General features: G+C 38.5%; 1 protein-coding gene across 4 annotated transcripts in view; it reads right to left on the bottom strand.

Moving 5' to 3' along the window:
• The window catches only part of myof (myoferlin), a 112,443-nt gene that overhangs the window by 12,513 nt on the left and 82,907 nt on the right, over nt 1-17,023 (bottom strand). For 3 of the 4 annotated variants that reach the window (XM_008115335.3, XM_008115334.3, XM_062976160.1), the window contains 8 exons: nt 16,427-16,592; nt 13,309-13,385; nt 7,834-7,845; nt 5,927-6,025; nt 5,289-5,414; nt 2,520-2,675; nt 1,279-1,370; nt 343-513 (listed from right to left, as the gene is read on the bottom strand). In XM_008115335.3, the coding sequence (XP_008113542.2) occupies nt 343-513; nt 1,279-1,370; nt 2,520-2,675; nt 5,289-5,414; nt 5,927-6,025; nt 7,834-7,845; nt 13,309-13,385; nt 16,427-16,592 (899 nt within the window). The remainder of the gene's footprint in view (nt 1-342; nt 514-1,278; nt 1,371-2,519; nt 2,676-5,288; nt 5,415-5,926; nt 6,026-7,833; nt 7,846-13,308; nt 13,386-16,426; nt 16,593-17,023) is intronic. The other variant, XM_016995335.2, reaches the window with a different exon arrangement.

Genomic DNA, 17,023 nt, shown 5'->3' on the forward strand with positions numbered 1-17,023 from the left:
GTTGAGACTCGAGATATTCATTGAAAAGCTATAGCAAAATGTGTTGCAAAAATGTTTTGCAGTTTAATAAATCTTTTCCATGTTTTAATGATTGAACCAATTAGGAAATGACATTTATAACCCAGGAACAAAAATAGTTTTACATAATCTAATAAATTGTTGTCCTTTTATGATCCTCTGCCTAATGGCAGAACAAGCCCTGAGTCATTGAACATGCAGCTACCATGATGTGCAATTGAGGGAGAACTTTAAGTAGTAATTTTTAGTAGTAATTTTGATGGGAAATGATTAATCAGGTATTTAACAGCTTTCATGAGTTCTACATGTACAGCAGAGACTTACACGCAGTACTGCTGGGGTATTCCACAGTGCGGTCCAAAACGGGAGAGGAATCTGTTTTCCAGATCAATTTTGGTTTCCCCAACTTTTTCATCTCTCGTCAGCATATCATAATCATACACAGAAATTTTCAAATCCTTCTCTTGAGGCAAGAAGCAGCTCAGTTCATACATCCTAAATGCAGAAATATTTAGAAAATCAAATTCCATAAAAAATGATTATAATTAACAACTCTCACAAGAATCATTACTTAAATTGCATATGGACTAGTATGTTGTTGTAACAGGAGCTTCTATTTTTAAAGAATTTTTGTCTTATCTATCACTTGGCAAAAACATAACTTACCTGTACCTAGAACAGAGTAGTAATTAAAATGTGCAACTTCCAAAGTCCTTATTCCCTTTTGGAAACTTATAATATTCCATGTTATTATTATAAGTAATGTATAGTTCGGAAGAATAATTATTTTTCTCTGTTTTAAATTGGAATGATCACTATATTTTATTATTTTTCCTCCTTTTGCTGTTCCCACCCAGTCAAGCATCTTCTCTTGACAAAAATCCAGAGAAATAACAGTAAGCAACAGAAAAACGTGGCCCACACATTATCATCATCATGCTGCTTTCTAAACAAAAACACGGCAAATCAAATTTCATCAAGATTTTAAGCCTTGATTACATATTGCTGCACTATAATGAAAATTGGGGATGCTGATATTTAATATTAAGGAGACAGACTGGCATACAGACATTAGGGATCAAGGTTTGAATCCCGACTCAACCACTGAAACCAACTGGGTGACTTTGAGCAATTAATACTCTCTCAGCATCAGAAGAAGGCCACGACAAACCTCAGTCTGAAGAAATCTTGTGGACAAACACCCAAAACCTGAGGACATTGAACAACAATAAATATTAAGAAGATTTTTTTAAAAATTACCTGCCAAAAATTGGATTCAGTGTGTTGGGAACGTAATGATCTCTGTCTTCAACAACTTTTTTGCCTAAGGTGATTTTAATGTAAGGGTCACACTGTTGGGAAGAAGAATGCCATAAATTAATATGCATTGTAAGATTGATCAATAATGCATAATACCCTTTCTAAACATAGCTGTCTGAAAATCAGCATGTGATATAATCTCCTCCCACCCCTAGACTGCAGTTAATTCAATGAAAGGGACAGTTTTGTCTCACGTTTCTTTTCATTTCTGGTTGGAACTCAACACAAAATTCTGTTTATGCTGCAATTGATGACTATATCAATGCATGAATAAGCTATGAATGTTAAAATCCTTGTTGCAGCCATTCCTATTACTCCATCATGAGGCAAGCACTTATTACAGTGGAACATTGACTTAAGAATGTCCCAACTTAAGAGCATTTTGAGTTAAGAATTGTTGCTTGACCTGGTTTTGCTTTGACATAAGAGCAGCATTTTGAGTTAAGAGCTAGTACCAGAGAGAGTGCCAGCATGAGAGAGAGGACTTTAGAGCTTCAGGGGAGCAGCTTCCATGCCTTGTGCTCTTGTCCACTTGGGAGATTGCTGTCCGCTTTGCTTTTGTCCACTTTGAGGACCTTTGAGTTAATTTATTTTTATGGTTTTTATTCCAAGAGAGGGAAGGAGGCTGGAATGAGGAGAGTATGAAGGAAATGATGCTTCTGCCTCTTCACTTTGAGCTTTGGCACAACTTCGTGCTTCTACCATTTAAAAGTTGATCTTTCTTTTTTATTGTGAATGTGCATTTATACATTATTAACAAATAATTTATAAAGTACATTTTCTTTTTGAAAAACACACAACCAAAATGGGGGTGGTGGTTTGGGGGTCGGAACTGATTAATAGCACCTCAGTGCAAAATTTGCTTTAGATAAGAGCATTTTGAGTTAAGAGGTCAGTCACAGAATGAATTAAACTCTTAAGTTAAGGTATTACTTCCTTTTTACAGAAACGGATGATGAAAGTGGCATCTGAGGAATCCATGTTGCCCTGAAAAGATCTCAGATTTGAGACTGGACTTCATGGTATTAAAAAACATTTAATCATTATTTCAGAAAACAGCATTCCTGTCTTCTGTCTGTGCTTATTCTCCCCCCATGTGTCTGTATTACTATTTCCTCATGTTCAAAAGTTGTACTACACAGTGCTCCAGTCTCAGTTATTTTCTGTACACATCAGCTCACCAAACCATTGTTGTCTTGAGGTTGCAGATCTAAGGCCCGGACTATGTATATCCGCACAATACACTCCTGAGGTCCGCTGTCTGGCAGTTCACGGAACTGACGGGGAGGAGATGGCACAGTAGGATCATCTGGTAATGCATAGATTCGAAAGGAGCCCTAGATAGAAATAGCAGGAAATCAATGCACGAGCCGAAAGAAATCCATCTGTTGAAAAATGCTCAATAACTATATTGAGCATTTTTCTCCCTAAGAAATGTAGTACTATGTAGAACAGTGGTTCTCAACCTGTGGATCCCCAGATATTTTGGCCTTTAACTCCCAGAAATCCTAACAGTTGGTAAACTGGCTGGGATTTCTGGGAGTTGTAGGCCAAAAACATCTGGGGACTCCAGGTTGATAACAACTGATGTAGAACAGTATCAGTGTCAAGTATCAGTTTTGTTTTATGTTCAAATAATGACAGGAATGCCTAATCTGGATCTCCTCTTGTACTCAGTATCCCTAAACTTCTCCCATTCAACGCCATGGAAGAAAAAAAGAAAATAAGTTTCAACCAAATCTCTATTTATTCTTTTAAGATTTTTAACAAGTGCGGATAGGTGAACATTATATAGGTTGAGCATCCCTTATCAGAAATGCTTCAAACTATAATTGTTTTGATTTGTTTTTTCATATTTTGGAATACCTGTATCTGCCTGTATGTACATAATGGAATATCTTGGAGGTGGGACCCAAATCTAAACAAGAAATTCATTTATGACCAGTGCACATATTACATAGATAGCCTAGAAGTACTTTTATACAATATTTTAAATACCTTTGTGCATGAAACAAAGTCTATATAACATCAGAAAGAAAAGGTATCACTATCTCAGCCACCCATGTGGACAATTTCAGATTTCGAGGTGTTTCTGATTCTGGATAAGGGACACTTAGCCTGTAATAACCCAAGTAATTTAAGTTGGTTTTGGATATTTGACTCCACTTATCTCATTTCTGTGCTTCTAACACACATTGCAACAAGAATTATCCATACAGGAAACATGTTTTCAGATCCATTGTTTTGTATACACTAGACTTCAAAAAAAAAGAAAAAAGAAAAAAAAGAATGGGGAAATCTTTTTCTTAAAAGGAAGCCTATCAGGGCTGGATGAAGGTGATGAGTGAAGCTGAAGCCAAGTCCAAAACAAAGTAATACATTCCCCCTTCTTTCTCATTCTCAACCTCTCCCTCTCTTTCTGCTGATTCTTTTCATCTTTCCCTTGGGTCTCTTTCAAAATTCTCAACTAATGCTTTGCAGTGGCTTTTGAAATTAGACAAAGCAACAGAAAATAGAAAGGCACCATTCTGTAGATAACCATCATAATCTACAGTTTTGGTACTGTTACCTATGGAAGAGGATCTAGCTCAGTGAAAGTGACTATGGTTGGTTCTACACTGCCAGAAACTGCAGTCTGAATTGCATTATATGGTCAGTGTAAAACCATATGATGTACTTTGAACAGTATTAGATGGTTCTACACTGGCCATATAATGCAGTTCTCAATGCACTATTTGGCAGTGTAGAACCTGCCTGTGTGGTCCTTCAGATTTAGCAGGCTTTAATTCATATAAGGAGCCCCGGTGGCAAAGTGGGGCCCCGGTGGCGAAGTGTGTTAAAGCACTGAGCTGCTGAACTTGCAGACCAAAAGGTCCCAAGTTCAAATCCCAGGAGCGGAGTGAGCGCCCGCTGTTGCTCCAGCTTCTGCCAACCTAGCAGTTCGAAAACATGCCAATGTGAGTAGATCAATAGGTACCGCTCTGGTGGGAAGGTAACGGCACTCCATGCAGTCATGCTGGAGGTGTCTACGGACAACGCCGGCTCTTCGGCTTAAAAATGGAGATGAGCACCAACCCCCAGAGTCAGACATGACTGGACTTAATGTCAGGGGAAACCTTTACCTTTACCTTTAATTCATATAAATAATTATTATTATTATTATTATTATTATTATTATTATTATTATTATTCACATCAACTGTGGCCAGCTGAGCCAATGAAGAGAGATAGGGGCAGTTACAGCTCAACAGCTTCTGGAAATCATAATTTTCATCCAATGGTAGATTATCCTTTTTCTTAACCAGCTACAGCATAAGGTTGTACACACAATTGACTGGATCAGAGCCACTAATTCGGAACTGAGGATTTAAATCAGCAAACAGAAGGTGCTTCCTCTCATGTGGGGACTGGGAGTACTACCATTTGTGGTGCAGATCTGAACTCTTGTCTCCCAAATACCACAAGTAGTAAGCCCTGATAACATACATATGCTGTTGATAATCTCCATCACTCCTATTAAACCCAAGAGGATAGTGGTAGTGATTTCATTAGCTACATAACTTACTACTCTATAAGACTATATAATTCAAACATGGTGATTTTTTTTATCGTTTCAGAAGCAACTTGAAAACATACTGCAAGTCGCTTCTGGTGTGAGAGAATTGATCATCTACGGAGACGTTGCCCAGGGGATGCCCAGATGTGTTACTAGGAGGCTTCTCTCACATTCCCACAAGCTAGAGCTCACAGACAGAAGCTCACCCCGTCTCGCAGATTTGAACCAGCAATTTTCAGGTCAGCAACCCAACCTTCAGGTCCGCAGTTTACAAGGGTTTAACCCATTGTGCCACTACAGCCCCATAACAAGGTGATGCTATGACTGATTTGTCCATCTAAGAGGGTCATTTCATGTGTGTGTGTAAAGTAGATTCACTTGTTTGCGTTTTTACCTTAAATTCTCCTACAACTGTAGGGTCATCATTTTCTTCGGATTTGCCCCGATACAGCTTGAACGTATCACAGAAATCTGTCAAACCCTTAAACTCCGTCACATCCTCCAGTTCACAGTTGTACACCTTCAAACAGAATTGAAGTGGAATTGCACTTTACAAACATCACATGCAAACCAATTTGTTAAATGAAACTTTTAATACTACGTGTATAAGATGGAAATAAATTAATAGTAGTTGTGATTTTTTTTACATTTGGTTAAAAAATGTCATGTTGTATGGGATAATAAAGCACGTAGCCATAATAAGATATCTTGTTATTTCATTATTTCATCTAATTATTTTCATGTACAAAGTGTAAATTTTGATGTTAAGAAAAAATGGCCATTGATAAGATCTTTCCATACAGTAGGTTTAAGGTTTTTCTGATAAGAACAATTTTAAACATACCCTATATTTAAATAAATAAATAAATAAATAATGATCAAAAGAGAAAAAAAGAAATAGGAAGGCAGGCAGGCAGGCTATTAATCTTGATAAAATTAAAAAGTCCAGATTTTTTTTCAGATTGGTAAGGTTTCGAAAATATCACCAATCCACTTTATACATGTCCATACAATTAAATCAGCCATAAATACCTTTAGTGTATCATATCCCTTCTGAAGATATTGACCACATTTTTCATGTTCACCTATTGAAGCATAAAACTTGCTCCACCAATCCACTATTTCTTCTTCCTAAAGGTTACCAATAGGAAAAAAAAGGTTTAGGTAGAAGCAATAATAGTTCCTGGGCAGATGCATCCAGAAGCCAGCATGCATTTCCACACACCATTCTCTCTGCCTTCCTCAGCAGAGTTTAAACCTCATCAACCAATATCCTGACATCTTTTTTTGAAACATATATGGAGATGGATGCTATGTGCTTAACTGTGATATATACATAGTTTGCAGGAGGGCTGCAGAAACCTTCAGAAGATTGCACTATTTAACAAAATTTGAAATTTTTTCTGTTCCTAGTTTGAAAGTATTATTCCTGTTTAATTGTGTGGTACAATTTTTTTTATGATGGAACCAATTAGGGAATGACATTTATAACCCAGAAACAAAAATTGTGTTACATAGTGTTGTTAGATCTCTCATAAGTCCAGAACCTTCTTCCTTCAGGAAGTGCAACAAAAGTGGAAGGAACTGAATAGGGTGGGAATGTTTAGCTGTCATAGTAAAATGGATTATGGGCTTAATCTTATTGGTATTGTTCTGCTGATGGAAAGCTTGATCCAGTGGACACTCCCATTAGTGAAGCGAGAGGGGACGGTTTCAGCAATTTTTCTCCATCCACCACTTCATGGGTTTTTTTGTGTGTGTTAGGAGCAACTTAAGAAACTGCTTTTGGTATGAGAGAATTGTCTGTCTGCAAGGACGTTGCCCAGGGGACGCCTGGATGTTTTGATGTTTTTACCATCCTTTTCAGAGACTTCTCTCATGTCCACGCATGGAGCTGATAGAGGGAGCTCATCCGCACTCTCTCTGGGTTGGATTCGAACCGGCAATCTTCTGGTCAGCACCTTCAAGTCATCAGTCCTGCCGGCACAAGGGTTTAACCCACTGTGCCACTAGGAGCACCTTTAGAGCTCTATTTACACTGGAACATTGCAAAGGAGAGGCTATAGCTGGAAGAACTGCTGAAAATTCCCTCACTTCTTGCTCTATGGATGAGTCTCCAATGGCACTTCTCATCAATCAAAAGACAGCAGTGAAATCAAATGTTTGTAGTGCTATAAATTTTGGAACAAGATGATACTTTTTATGAGAAGTAAGAGGATAAGACTCGGGTTGTGGCACAGGCTGGAGAGCAGCTGCAATGAATCACTGCAATGAATCACTCTGACCAGGAGGTCATGAGTTCGAGGCCCGCTCGGAGCCTATGTTTGTCTGTCTTTGTTCTATGTTAAAAGGCATTGAATGTTTGCCTATATGTGTAATGTGATACACCCTGAGTCCCCTTCAGGGTGAGAAGGGCGGAATATAAATGCTGTAAATAAATAAATAAATAAGGCATTGGACCAATTGGAGGTATTCTAGTTGTTCCTACATTAAAACAGGCAAAGGGTGGATGTTATTGGAATAAAACTAACAGAGTTCTTCACCAAAGAGTACTGCTGGATCTATACTGCCCTATATCACAGGATCTGATCCCCAAGTATCTGCTTTGAAGTGGATTATATGAGTCTACACTGCCAGATAATCTGGGATAAGCAGATTTGGGACTAGGTTCTGGGATATAGGGCAACGCAGATCCAACCTATGTTGGCTAGAGGTGATGACAACTGTGGTCAAACACTGTTGGGAGGGCAACCTTTTGTTCACTCCTCTCCTAAACCCTCAGGTGTTCTCACTCACTTTTATTCAGGGGGGAGGTATATGTACCCCAAAATTGGAGTATGTAAAAAAGCTGTTGCCACAAGAGGAATGCACACCACATATGGTCATGCCCACAAGAAATATATATATATTTAAGAAATGCATATTGTAGATTAAATTACCTTTTCTGTGAGCTGCTCAGGAACATGCATTCATAGGGAGAGGAGGAAGTGAAAGCAAAACAGAATGGTTAAAATCCAAATAAGCACTTTTCATTGACAGAGAGAAATGTCATATGTTTTAAAGGATATGCTAAACTTCATGTTATGATGTAGTAGTTTGATGCTCCTTAATGAAACAGGGGAATACAAAAGAGTATCCATGTTGGGTTACCTAGCAATCATGCATGCATTTTCAATGTGGGATGGTTTATGTAGTTAGCTTGTTTTGTTGCTTAGTAGTCTGAAGCCAGAGCTGCATTCCAGAGTTAATGGCACCATTTTAGGGGTTTTGCATGTGATGTGGGAAATGAGAGTATACTTCCTGGAGACATACAGGAAGTTACATATGCCTTTAGAATTTGGGGCATAAAAGAAGAGACTTTCTTTTGTTCTCTCTCTTCCTGCCTCTTCATGCTCTTCCTGCTTCTTGATCCAGCTATGCTGCCTGATGTTACCTCTTGTTAAGAGATATGTAGTATCCTGAACTGTATTCTTTTGGAACTAAGATGTTTTTACCTGTATGGCCATCATCATACAAGATTGTGAGCAAACATATTTTTACTATTTTAATTTTGATGTCTCTGATACTTATTTTACGCGCATGACTCTTTAAAAGGAAAGGGAGGCTGGCTATTTTGCTTTTCTCACTTCTGCTGACATAAACCCCTAGACTTCTGTATTTTTGTTACTCTGCACCAATATCTAACCATATTGGTATCATAATCCTAACAAGTTATGATCATATTTTCTAATCATAGGTCTGGTATCTGTGGTTTCATTTATCCACATTCTAGAAAGGCAGTGTAGACTCATATAATCCAGTTCAAAGCAGATAATCTGGATTTTATATGGTAGTGTAGATGGGGCCTGTGTCTCTACTATCTAGCATTGATGGGATTTGGATGGATCTTTCAGTGTGATGGTTATGTGCAAGATCATGTATGTGTGAGAGGGGGGAAATCTCTGTATATTTCATGGCACTTTTGCAGGAGGAAGAGGGATCTCGTAGCTGTTTTTTGGATTATAATTCCCATCAACCCTGATCATTAACTATGATGGAGTGATCTCTTGTTGTTCAACATCTGGAGGACAGCAGGTTTCTCATCCCTGCTTCCCAGCACTTAACAGGGAATTTTTTTCCTCCAAGCAAATGTAATTACTTGCAATTGCTCTCTTTCATCCAATTCCCCAGTCCTCTAAAGTCAGATCTATTATTTTACTCCTAAAACTTTGGACTAATCATATCCAATTCCCAAATTGTTACTAAAATATTATTAATTATTTTGACCTTCTTCCCAAGGAAAACTACAAATGAAAAAGTCATGGATAAAATTGATGACAGAACCCATAAACAATGATTGTGCACCAAAAGCCACACATGAAATGTTCATATTGTTCTTGGCTGGAGATTTTGGAGAACATGTCTATGAAAAGGTTTGGTACCAAATTCCTTTAAATATAGTTAATATCTATTTAAATATCACATGTTATGCATTTATAGAATGGTCTGGTGATTTGAGAGTTGGACTATGACTGTAGATATGAGGATGTATTCCTCCCTTTATTTCAATAGAAATTTAATTCCAGCAGAATCAGCAGTAGCACGATTTATGTTGGAAATTTTATTTTTTCTCCAAAATCTCCCAAATAGAATATCCAAAAGAGCAGTAAAAGTGTAGTGACCCAAGTACCTAAGGTCCCAGGTGAATGCTGTTCATGCATTTCCCCACCGCCCCCATACATACATACATACATACATACATACATACATACATGCACTGTTGTTGGAGAAGCCATTTTGCTGAGTGCTGTTGACATACTGCTTAAACACTAGAAATTGGAATGTAGTTTATGAAAGTTCTATATATGTTACTCAAGTTGTTCTTCTCTACATCCTTATTTTATCTTGTATTCTACAAATGTGCTTGATGTACAAATCTGAGATATTACAACAAACTCAGAATGAAGTGATACATGAAATTTAACAGAAGTGCTTGGGTATTCATTCAGTTTACAACACTTAAAAAACTAAATTCCATACATTGCTTAGTGGCATTTTAAAGCCTGTTAGCAGCTCTTTCATGAATTACACCTTTATTCCACGGATTATTACTAACTAGAGCAGTGGTTCCCAATCTGTGGTCCGTGGACCACTAGTGGTTCCCAAGAACTAAAATATGGTCCGCAGACTCACAGTTACTACATTGTTGCAACAAGAGCGACTTGTGAAACCCTCTTGTGCCAAGGCAACAAGGATGTTGGAAGGGAAGAGGCTGAGTACCCACGAAAGGTGCGGCAACAAGCCTCCTGGCTGCTGCTTCTCCTTCTCCTCCCTCCCCCTGAGTAGAGCCGTTCCATGTGGTACCTGGAAGCAGGGGTGACTTGGGGTCATTTTTAGGCCTGTTACTGGGTTATTTGGGGTGGTGATTCAGAAAATTGCATTGGATAGACCACATCTCTAGATGATTAAATATGGTTTTCTGTGGGTGAGCAGATGGTGACTACTGGATGGCATATGTTCTGTATCAGAAACTAGAGCAGATGTTGTCTATCCAATGCAGTTTTCTGAATCAGCACCTCAAATAACCAAACTGAATCTAAAGTTGACCAAAAACTTATTTGTAACCCTTTTGGTACTAACATTGGAGAGTGGCCCCTGATCAAAGTGGTTCCTGATTTTAAAAAAAGGTTGGGAACCACTGAACTAGAGTATTCCTCATTACACAATAGTAATAATTTATTACAGTGATCTGCAATCACAGGCATTGCTAGAATATGGACATCTTCAAATAATAGGTACTGATAGGAAGTATTGCAATATATATGCAATTATTATGCAGCATAGTTGGTGTAATCTTACATATGTAAACTACAAAGCTGAATGTAGCAATGTGGCAAATATGGTGATAACATCACATATTTCCATCTACCTCTTCGCCACATTTTAAAATTTGCATCAAGAAAATTTTAAAGTTCACTCATAAAATATCTGGATGGTTGAAAAATATATTTTATTTAGAAAAAATATGTTCTTGACATGACGCTGCTTAGATTATATCTAGATAACAATCTGACAGCATTACTCCTTTTCTTTCCATCATAATACTAGCAACATAGCAAAATCTGTGCAAAATTCGAAGTTGTCACGTAAAACATTAGAGCTCTAAAACTATATAAATTTATTTTCTTCAATATTTCTCAGTAATGTCGAAAGGAGTGATTATGGCAAATGACTACTGTGGATTGGAAGTGGAACGATAGCAATGGGCATCTATTACTAGCTGTAAGGACGTAAACCTTTGTGCTTTTGTTCTATGAGTTTATAGCAACACAACATTTACCCATCTAATTGGCTCCCTCCACATGGTACAATTAAAAGGCGGCTGTACTACATCAAAGACTAAATGTGATGGCAGTTAGGCAAAGCGAGAAAGGGCTTCTCAAAGTAAGGCAAACACATTTTTAAACAACCGGCAGTTGTTTAAAACAGCAAACAGATAACACAATCTTAAAATATTCAAGGTTCCATATGACATGATGAACCTTCAATATTTTTCATAGAATCATAGAATTATAGAATAGTAGAGTTGGAAGAGACCTCAAGGGCCATCTAGTCCAACCCCCCGCTAAGAAGCAGGAAATCACATTCAAAGCACCCCCGACAGATGGCCATCCAGCCTCTGCTTAAAAGCCTCCAAAGAAGGAGCCTCCACCGCGGCCTGGGGGAGAGAGTTCCACTGCCGAACAGCCCTCACAGTGAGGAAGTTCTTCCTGATGTTCAGGTGGAATCTCCTTTCCTGTAGTTTGAAGCCATTGTTCCGTGTCCTAGTCTGCAGGGCAGCAGAAAATAAGCTTGCTCCCTCCTCCCTATGACTTCCCCTCACATATTTGTACATGGCTATCATGTCTCCTCTCAGCCTTCTCTTCTGCAGGCTAAACATGCCCAGCTCTTTAAGCCTCTCCTCATAGGGCTTGTTCTCCAGACCCTTAATCATTTTAGTTGCCCTCCTCTGGACGCTTTCCAGCTTGTCCGCATCTCCCTTCATCTGCGGTGCCCAAAACTGGACACAGTATTCCAGGTGTGGTCTGACCAAGGCAGAATAGAGGGGGAGCATGACTTCCCTGGATCTAGACGTTATTCCCCTATTGATGCAGGCCAAAATCCCATTGGCTTTTTTAGCTGCCGCATCACATTGTAGGCTCATGTTTAACTTGTTGTCCACGAGGACTCCAAGATCTTTTTCGCACACACTGCTGTCAAGCCAGGCGTCCCCCATTCTGTATCTTTGATTTCCATTTTTTCTGCCGAAGTGAAGTATCTTGCATTTGTCCCTGTTGAACTTCATTTTGTTAGTTTCGGCCCATCTCTCTAGTCTGTCAAGATCGTTTTGAATTCTGCTCCTGTCCTCTGGAGTGTTAGCTATCCCTCCAAGTTTGGTGTCATCTGCAAACTTGATGATCGTGCCTTCTAACCCTTCGTCTAAGTCGTTAATAAAGATGTTGAACAGAACCGGGCCCAGGACGGAGCCCTGCGGCACTCCACTTTTTAGCATATACTGCACAAATACAGTGAAATTGATGTATCTGTGCTCATGTTTGCCTTGGATGAATTTGTGCTCATGTTTGCCTTTGATGAACAATCTTGTAAATTAGTTGACTGGCAATAGTTGTGCTAGCAATATTCAATTTACCACAAATAGAACAAACTATTTGTGAGAAATTACTCTGAATCTCCTGGGTGCACATTTCCATCTTAAATTTTCATTATATTCATATTAGTCGAAGGATACATTTAACTTTAAACTGAGGAGATGGCAGGTAGCCCTGTGATTGCCATTCCTTTTAATTGTCATTCTTTTCAAATGCACACCTGCATGGGGGCACAGTTTGTACTTTGCAAGTTCAATATAATTGAAAAATTATTGCAGGTATTGAACCCTAGGTACTGCCAGTGAACAAAATGTAGCTCAGACATTATTCATCAATTTATTCAGTGAATAATTTTGAATGTAGCAAAGCAGACAATTTGAGGACACTCTACATATACACAAGAAAAAGGTGATTATTCACATAGGTTAAACTTTAAGACTGGAAGAATGATGACGGCACTTTTCCAGCCAAAACATATATTGATCAACTATATTACTGAAGACCATGATCCAATGGATTTACTATCCATCAGATACAACCACCTTCAAGGCTATTGTGCTCCCCAAAACTGATTTCAGAGGACGTTCCAAACCTCGGGCAGGTTTTTGGGACATGGGGTGGTGAGGATGCAGTACGAAGGGGAGACCATTCCAATTCTGCTGCTAGAAGCATTTCCATCAGTAAATTGGCTAGATTGTATCAGAGCTTCTAGCAAATTCCCAGTTTACATTTGCCCAAGAAAAAACCAATGAATCATTCAAAATTGGAAAAATTAAAACAACATACCTGTGATGTCAATAAGGGCTGTGAGTCCTCCACTTCAATTATCACATCCCGCCGCGGTGTAGCTGATAAGAGACTAACTGAAAATCAAAAATACTGAAAGAGTCAAAAAAGTTTGAGTCCCTCACAAAACGTTTGTAAACTTTTGCTATCTAAAGTCCCTTCTACACTGCCATATAAAATCTGCGATGAATCGGATTATATGGTAGTGTAGACTTATATAATCCAGTTCAAAGCAGATAATGTGGATTATTTGCTTTGATAATCTGGATTATATGGCAGTGTAGAAGGAGCCATAATCTTAGCTTTTATTTCCTCCCTCCCGTTCTTTAGTTTATGACATCCCTCTTTGGATGAAAGACCCTGCACTGTATAGCCTGTATTTTGCTGGGACCAATTTCAAAACATACATGCTGAAATGTCACCCTAATTATTTTGTACCTTTCTATGGATTTTAATTCTAAACTTCTTTGAGAAGCAATGGACCTAACTTCAATTGTTAGTCCCAATGAGAGTAGTACCAATGAATCAGCCAGAACTTGATATAAATTGTGTTCATGCAACAGTTCATGCAACTCATGTTAGAAGTAAATGGCACTTATGACAAACAAATGTTGGCTTTTAAAAAGTAGATGATCAAACACTACTTCCAGTATTTCCAGTATTTGAATCTTATGTAGCCAAATGGAAACCAAAAGTGTACAAATAGAGAGGTATCAACTGGTTTGGGAGAACTATCAAAAGCAGCAGAGTAATCTTAGGAAGTAAGGCAACTATGGCCCCTTCTACACTGCCAAATAATCCAGATTTTCAAAACAGATAATTCAAATTATCTGAACTGGATTATATGAGTCTACACTGCCATATAATCCAGCATAAAGCAGATAATCTGGATTTCATATGGTAGTGTAGAAGGGGCTTATAAGTCAGTACATTTGGACTCCCCAATCTGGGTTGAGCTTCTCCAATTGACTGAAACATTGACTAGGGAAAAGGCAATAGCAAAAAGTGAAAGTGTGATTAGGAAGAAAAAGGAATGGAATGGATGGATTCCTGAAAAAGCAAACTGCAATACTATGTTGCAGTTCCTATGTGTATACAATTCATGATACACATTCCTTTAACAATACTGGAAAGGTTTGGGTCCCCAAACTTTTAAAACTGGGGCCAGTTCACGATCCCTCAGACCGTTGGAGAGCCGGACTATAGTTGGCCACCAAGCAATAAGATTGAACTTTCAAGACTCTGGCAGAAACCAGTGCAGGTGGTCCCGGTGGTGACTGGCACATTGGGTGCCGTGCCAAAAGATCTCAGCTGGCATTTGGAAACAATAGACATTGACAAAATTACGATCTGCCAACTGCAAAAGGCCACCCTACTGGGATCTGCACGCATCATCCGAAAATACATCACACAGTCCTAGACACTTGGGAAGTGTTCGACTTGTAATTTTGTGATACAAAATCCAGCATATCTATCTTGTTTGCTGTGTCATACAATAAAATAATAATAATAATAATAATAATAATAATAATAATAATAATAATCCTTGATCCTTGCAGCCCAGGAGCAAGCCATCAGAACAAATGCAATCAAGGCCAAGATCGAAAAATCAGCTGATGACCCAAAGTGCAGACTGTGCAAGGAAACCGATGAAACCATTGATCATATCCTCAACTGCTGTAAGAAAATTGCACAGACAGACTACAAACAGAGGCACAACTATGTGGCCCAAATGATTCATTGGAACCTATGCCTCAAGTATCACCTCCCTGCAGTTAAGAACTGGTGGGATCACAAACCTGCAAAGGTTGTGGAAAATGAACACGCAAAGATACTGTGGGACTTCCGAATCCAGACTGACAAAGTTCTGGAACACAACACACCAGACATCACAGTTGTGGAAAAGAACAAGGTTTGGATCATTGATGTTGCCATCCCAGGTGACAGTCGCATTGAAGAAAAACAACAGGAAAAACTCAGCCGCTATCAGGACCTCAAGATTGAACTTCAAAGATTCTGGCAGAAACCAGTGCAGGTGGTCCCAGTGGTGATGGGCACACTGGGTGCCGTGCCAAAAGATCTCAGCCGGCATTTGGAAACAATAGACATTGACAAAATTACGATCTGCCAACTGCAAAAGGCCACCTTACTGGGATCTGCACGCATCATCCGAAAATACATCACACAGTCCTAGACACTTGGGAAGTGTTCGACTTGTGATTTTGTGAAACGAAATCCAGCATATCTATCTTGTTTGCTGTGTCATACAACGTCGTTGTGTCAATAATAATAATAATAATAATAATATATTTAGCCCAACCCCCTTCTGCCTTTGTGCACAAAAAACACAAGTAAAGCACCCCTGACAGATGGCCACCCAGCCTCAATGATGATGATAATAATAATGATGATGATGATGATGATGATGATAATAATAATAATAATAATAATAATAATAATAATAATAATAATAATAATAATGACGGAAGAGATCCCTTGGGCCATTTAGCACAACCCCCTTCTGCCTTTGTGGACCAAAAGCACAAGCAAAGCACCCCTGACAGATGGCCTCCCAGCCTCAATGACAATAATAATAATAATAATAATAATAACTGTGTCATACAATATTATAATAATAATAATAATAATAATAACTGTGTCATACAATATAATAATAATAATAATAATAATAATAATAATAATAATAAAGGGGGTTGGAAGAGACCCCTTGGGCCATTTAGCCCACCCCCCTTCTGCCTTTGTGCTGTGGGGGGCCAGATAAATGGCATTGATGGGCCGCATGTGGCCCGTGAGCCGTAGTTTGGGGACCCCTGGGTTAGGCTAAGCCATAGCACCAACACTTGTAATAATCCTTGCACATGATTTTAATGCATTTGTTGAACTTGCTCTTTCCCTGGGAATAAAAACCTAGGTTCTTTAAAATTGGTGCAATTTGTCAGTGAAAGATTAAATAGCAAAATAAACTGAAAATGTATGCATTTCACAAAACTTCAGTTGTGTTCATTTATTCTGAGGAGTCAGATATTGGTGATAGTTGAGAGTAACAAGGTGTACATCTGATAAGAAAAAACAGCTTCACTTTTACGGGAACACTTACCTTTCATCTGTGGTGCAACATCTTCTTTGGTAGCATATGGATCACAGCGGAAATACTCCAATACATCAATGGTACATTGTCCCACGATAGGTTTACGGCCAAACTGCCTGTGGTCAATCACTTTAAGAACTAGCGACGGAGCATACAATTCCTCTTTGGGCATTAACTAGTTTTTTTTTAAAAAAAGGGAACATAATTTATTTAAATTCAAAACCATATTTCTAAAGGATCCTTCACTTTCATATGAAATATAGAAAGACCCCGAATTTTTTAAGCTTTTAAGAATAGTTCTTAGGCATTATATTAGGCAACAAGGACAGATGTAGTGACCTGCCCACTATGCACAATGGACTCTTATGTTTACTTGCATCTACCAACATGTAATCACAACTGTTGGCGGATGCAAATAAATATAGTGTGGACGGGAAAGATGGTGTATACAATATTCCTACACTAAGCACTCTGTACATCTATCTGTGTGAAAGTGAACACCAAGTGAATTTGGCATTCAAAATATAGACCTGCCCATCTCTATCCCGATGAGTATGCAAATACATTTCTATAACTGACATGTGAGCCACTGTGTATAGTACTCTA

The sequence above is a fragment of the Anolis carolinensis genome, chromosome 3, assembly GCF_035594765.1.
Source record: "Anolis carolinensis isolate JA03-04 chromosome 3, rAnoCar3.1.pri, whole genome shotgun sequence".
NCBI classification, from domain to species: domain Eukaryota; kingdom Metazoa; phylum Chordata; class Lepidosauria; order Squamata; family Dactyloidae; genus Anolis; species Anolis carolinensis.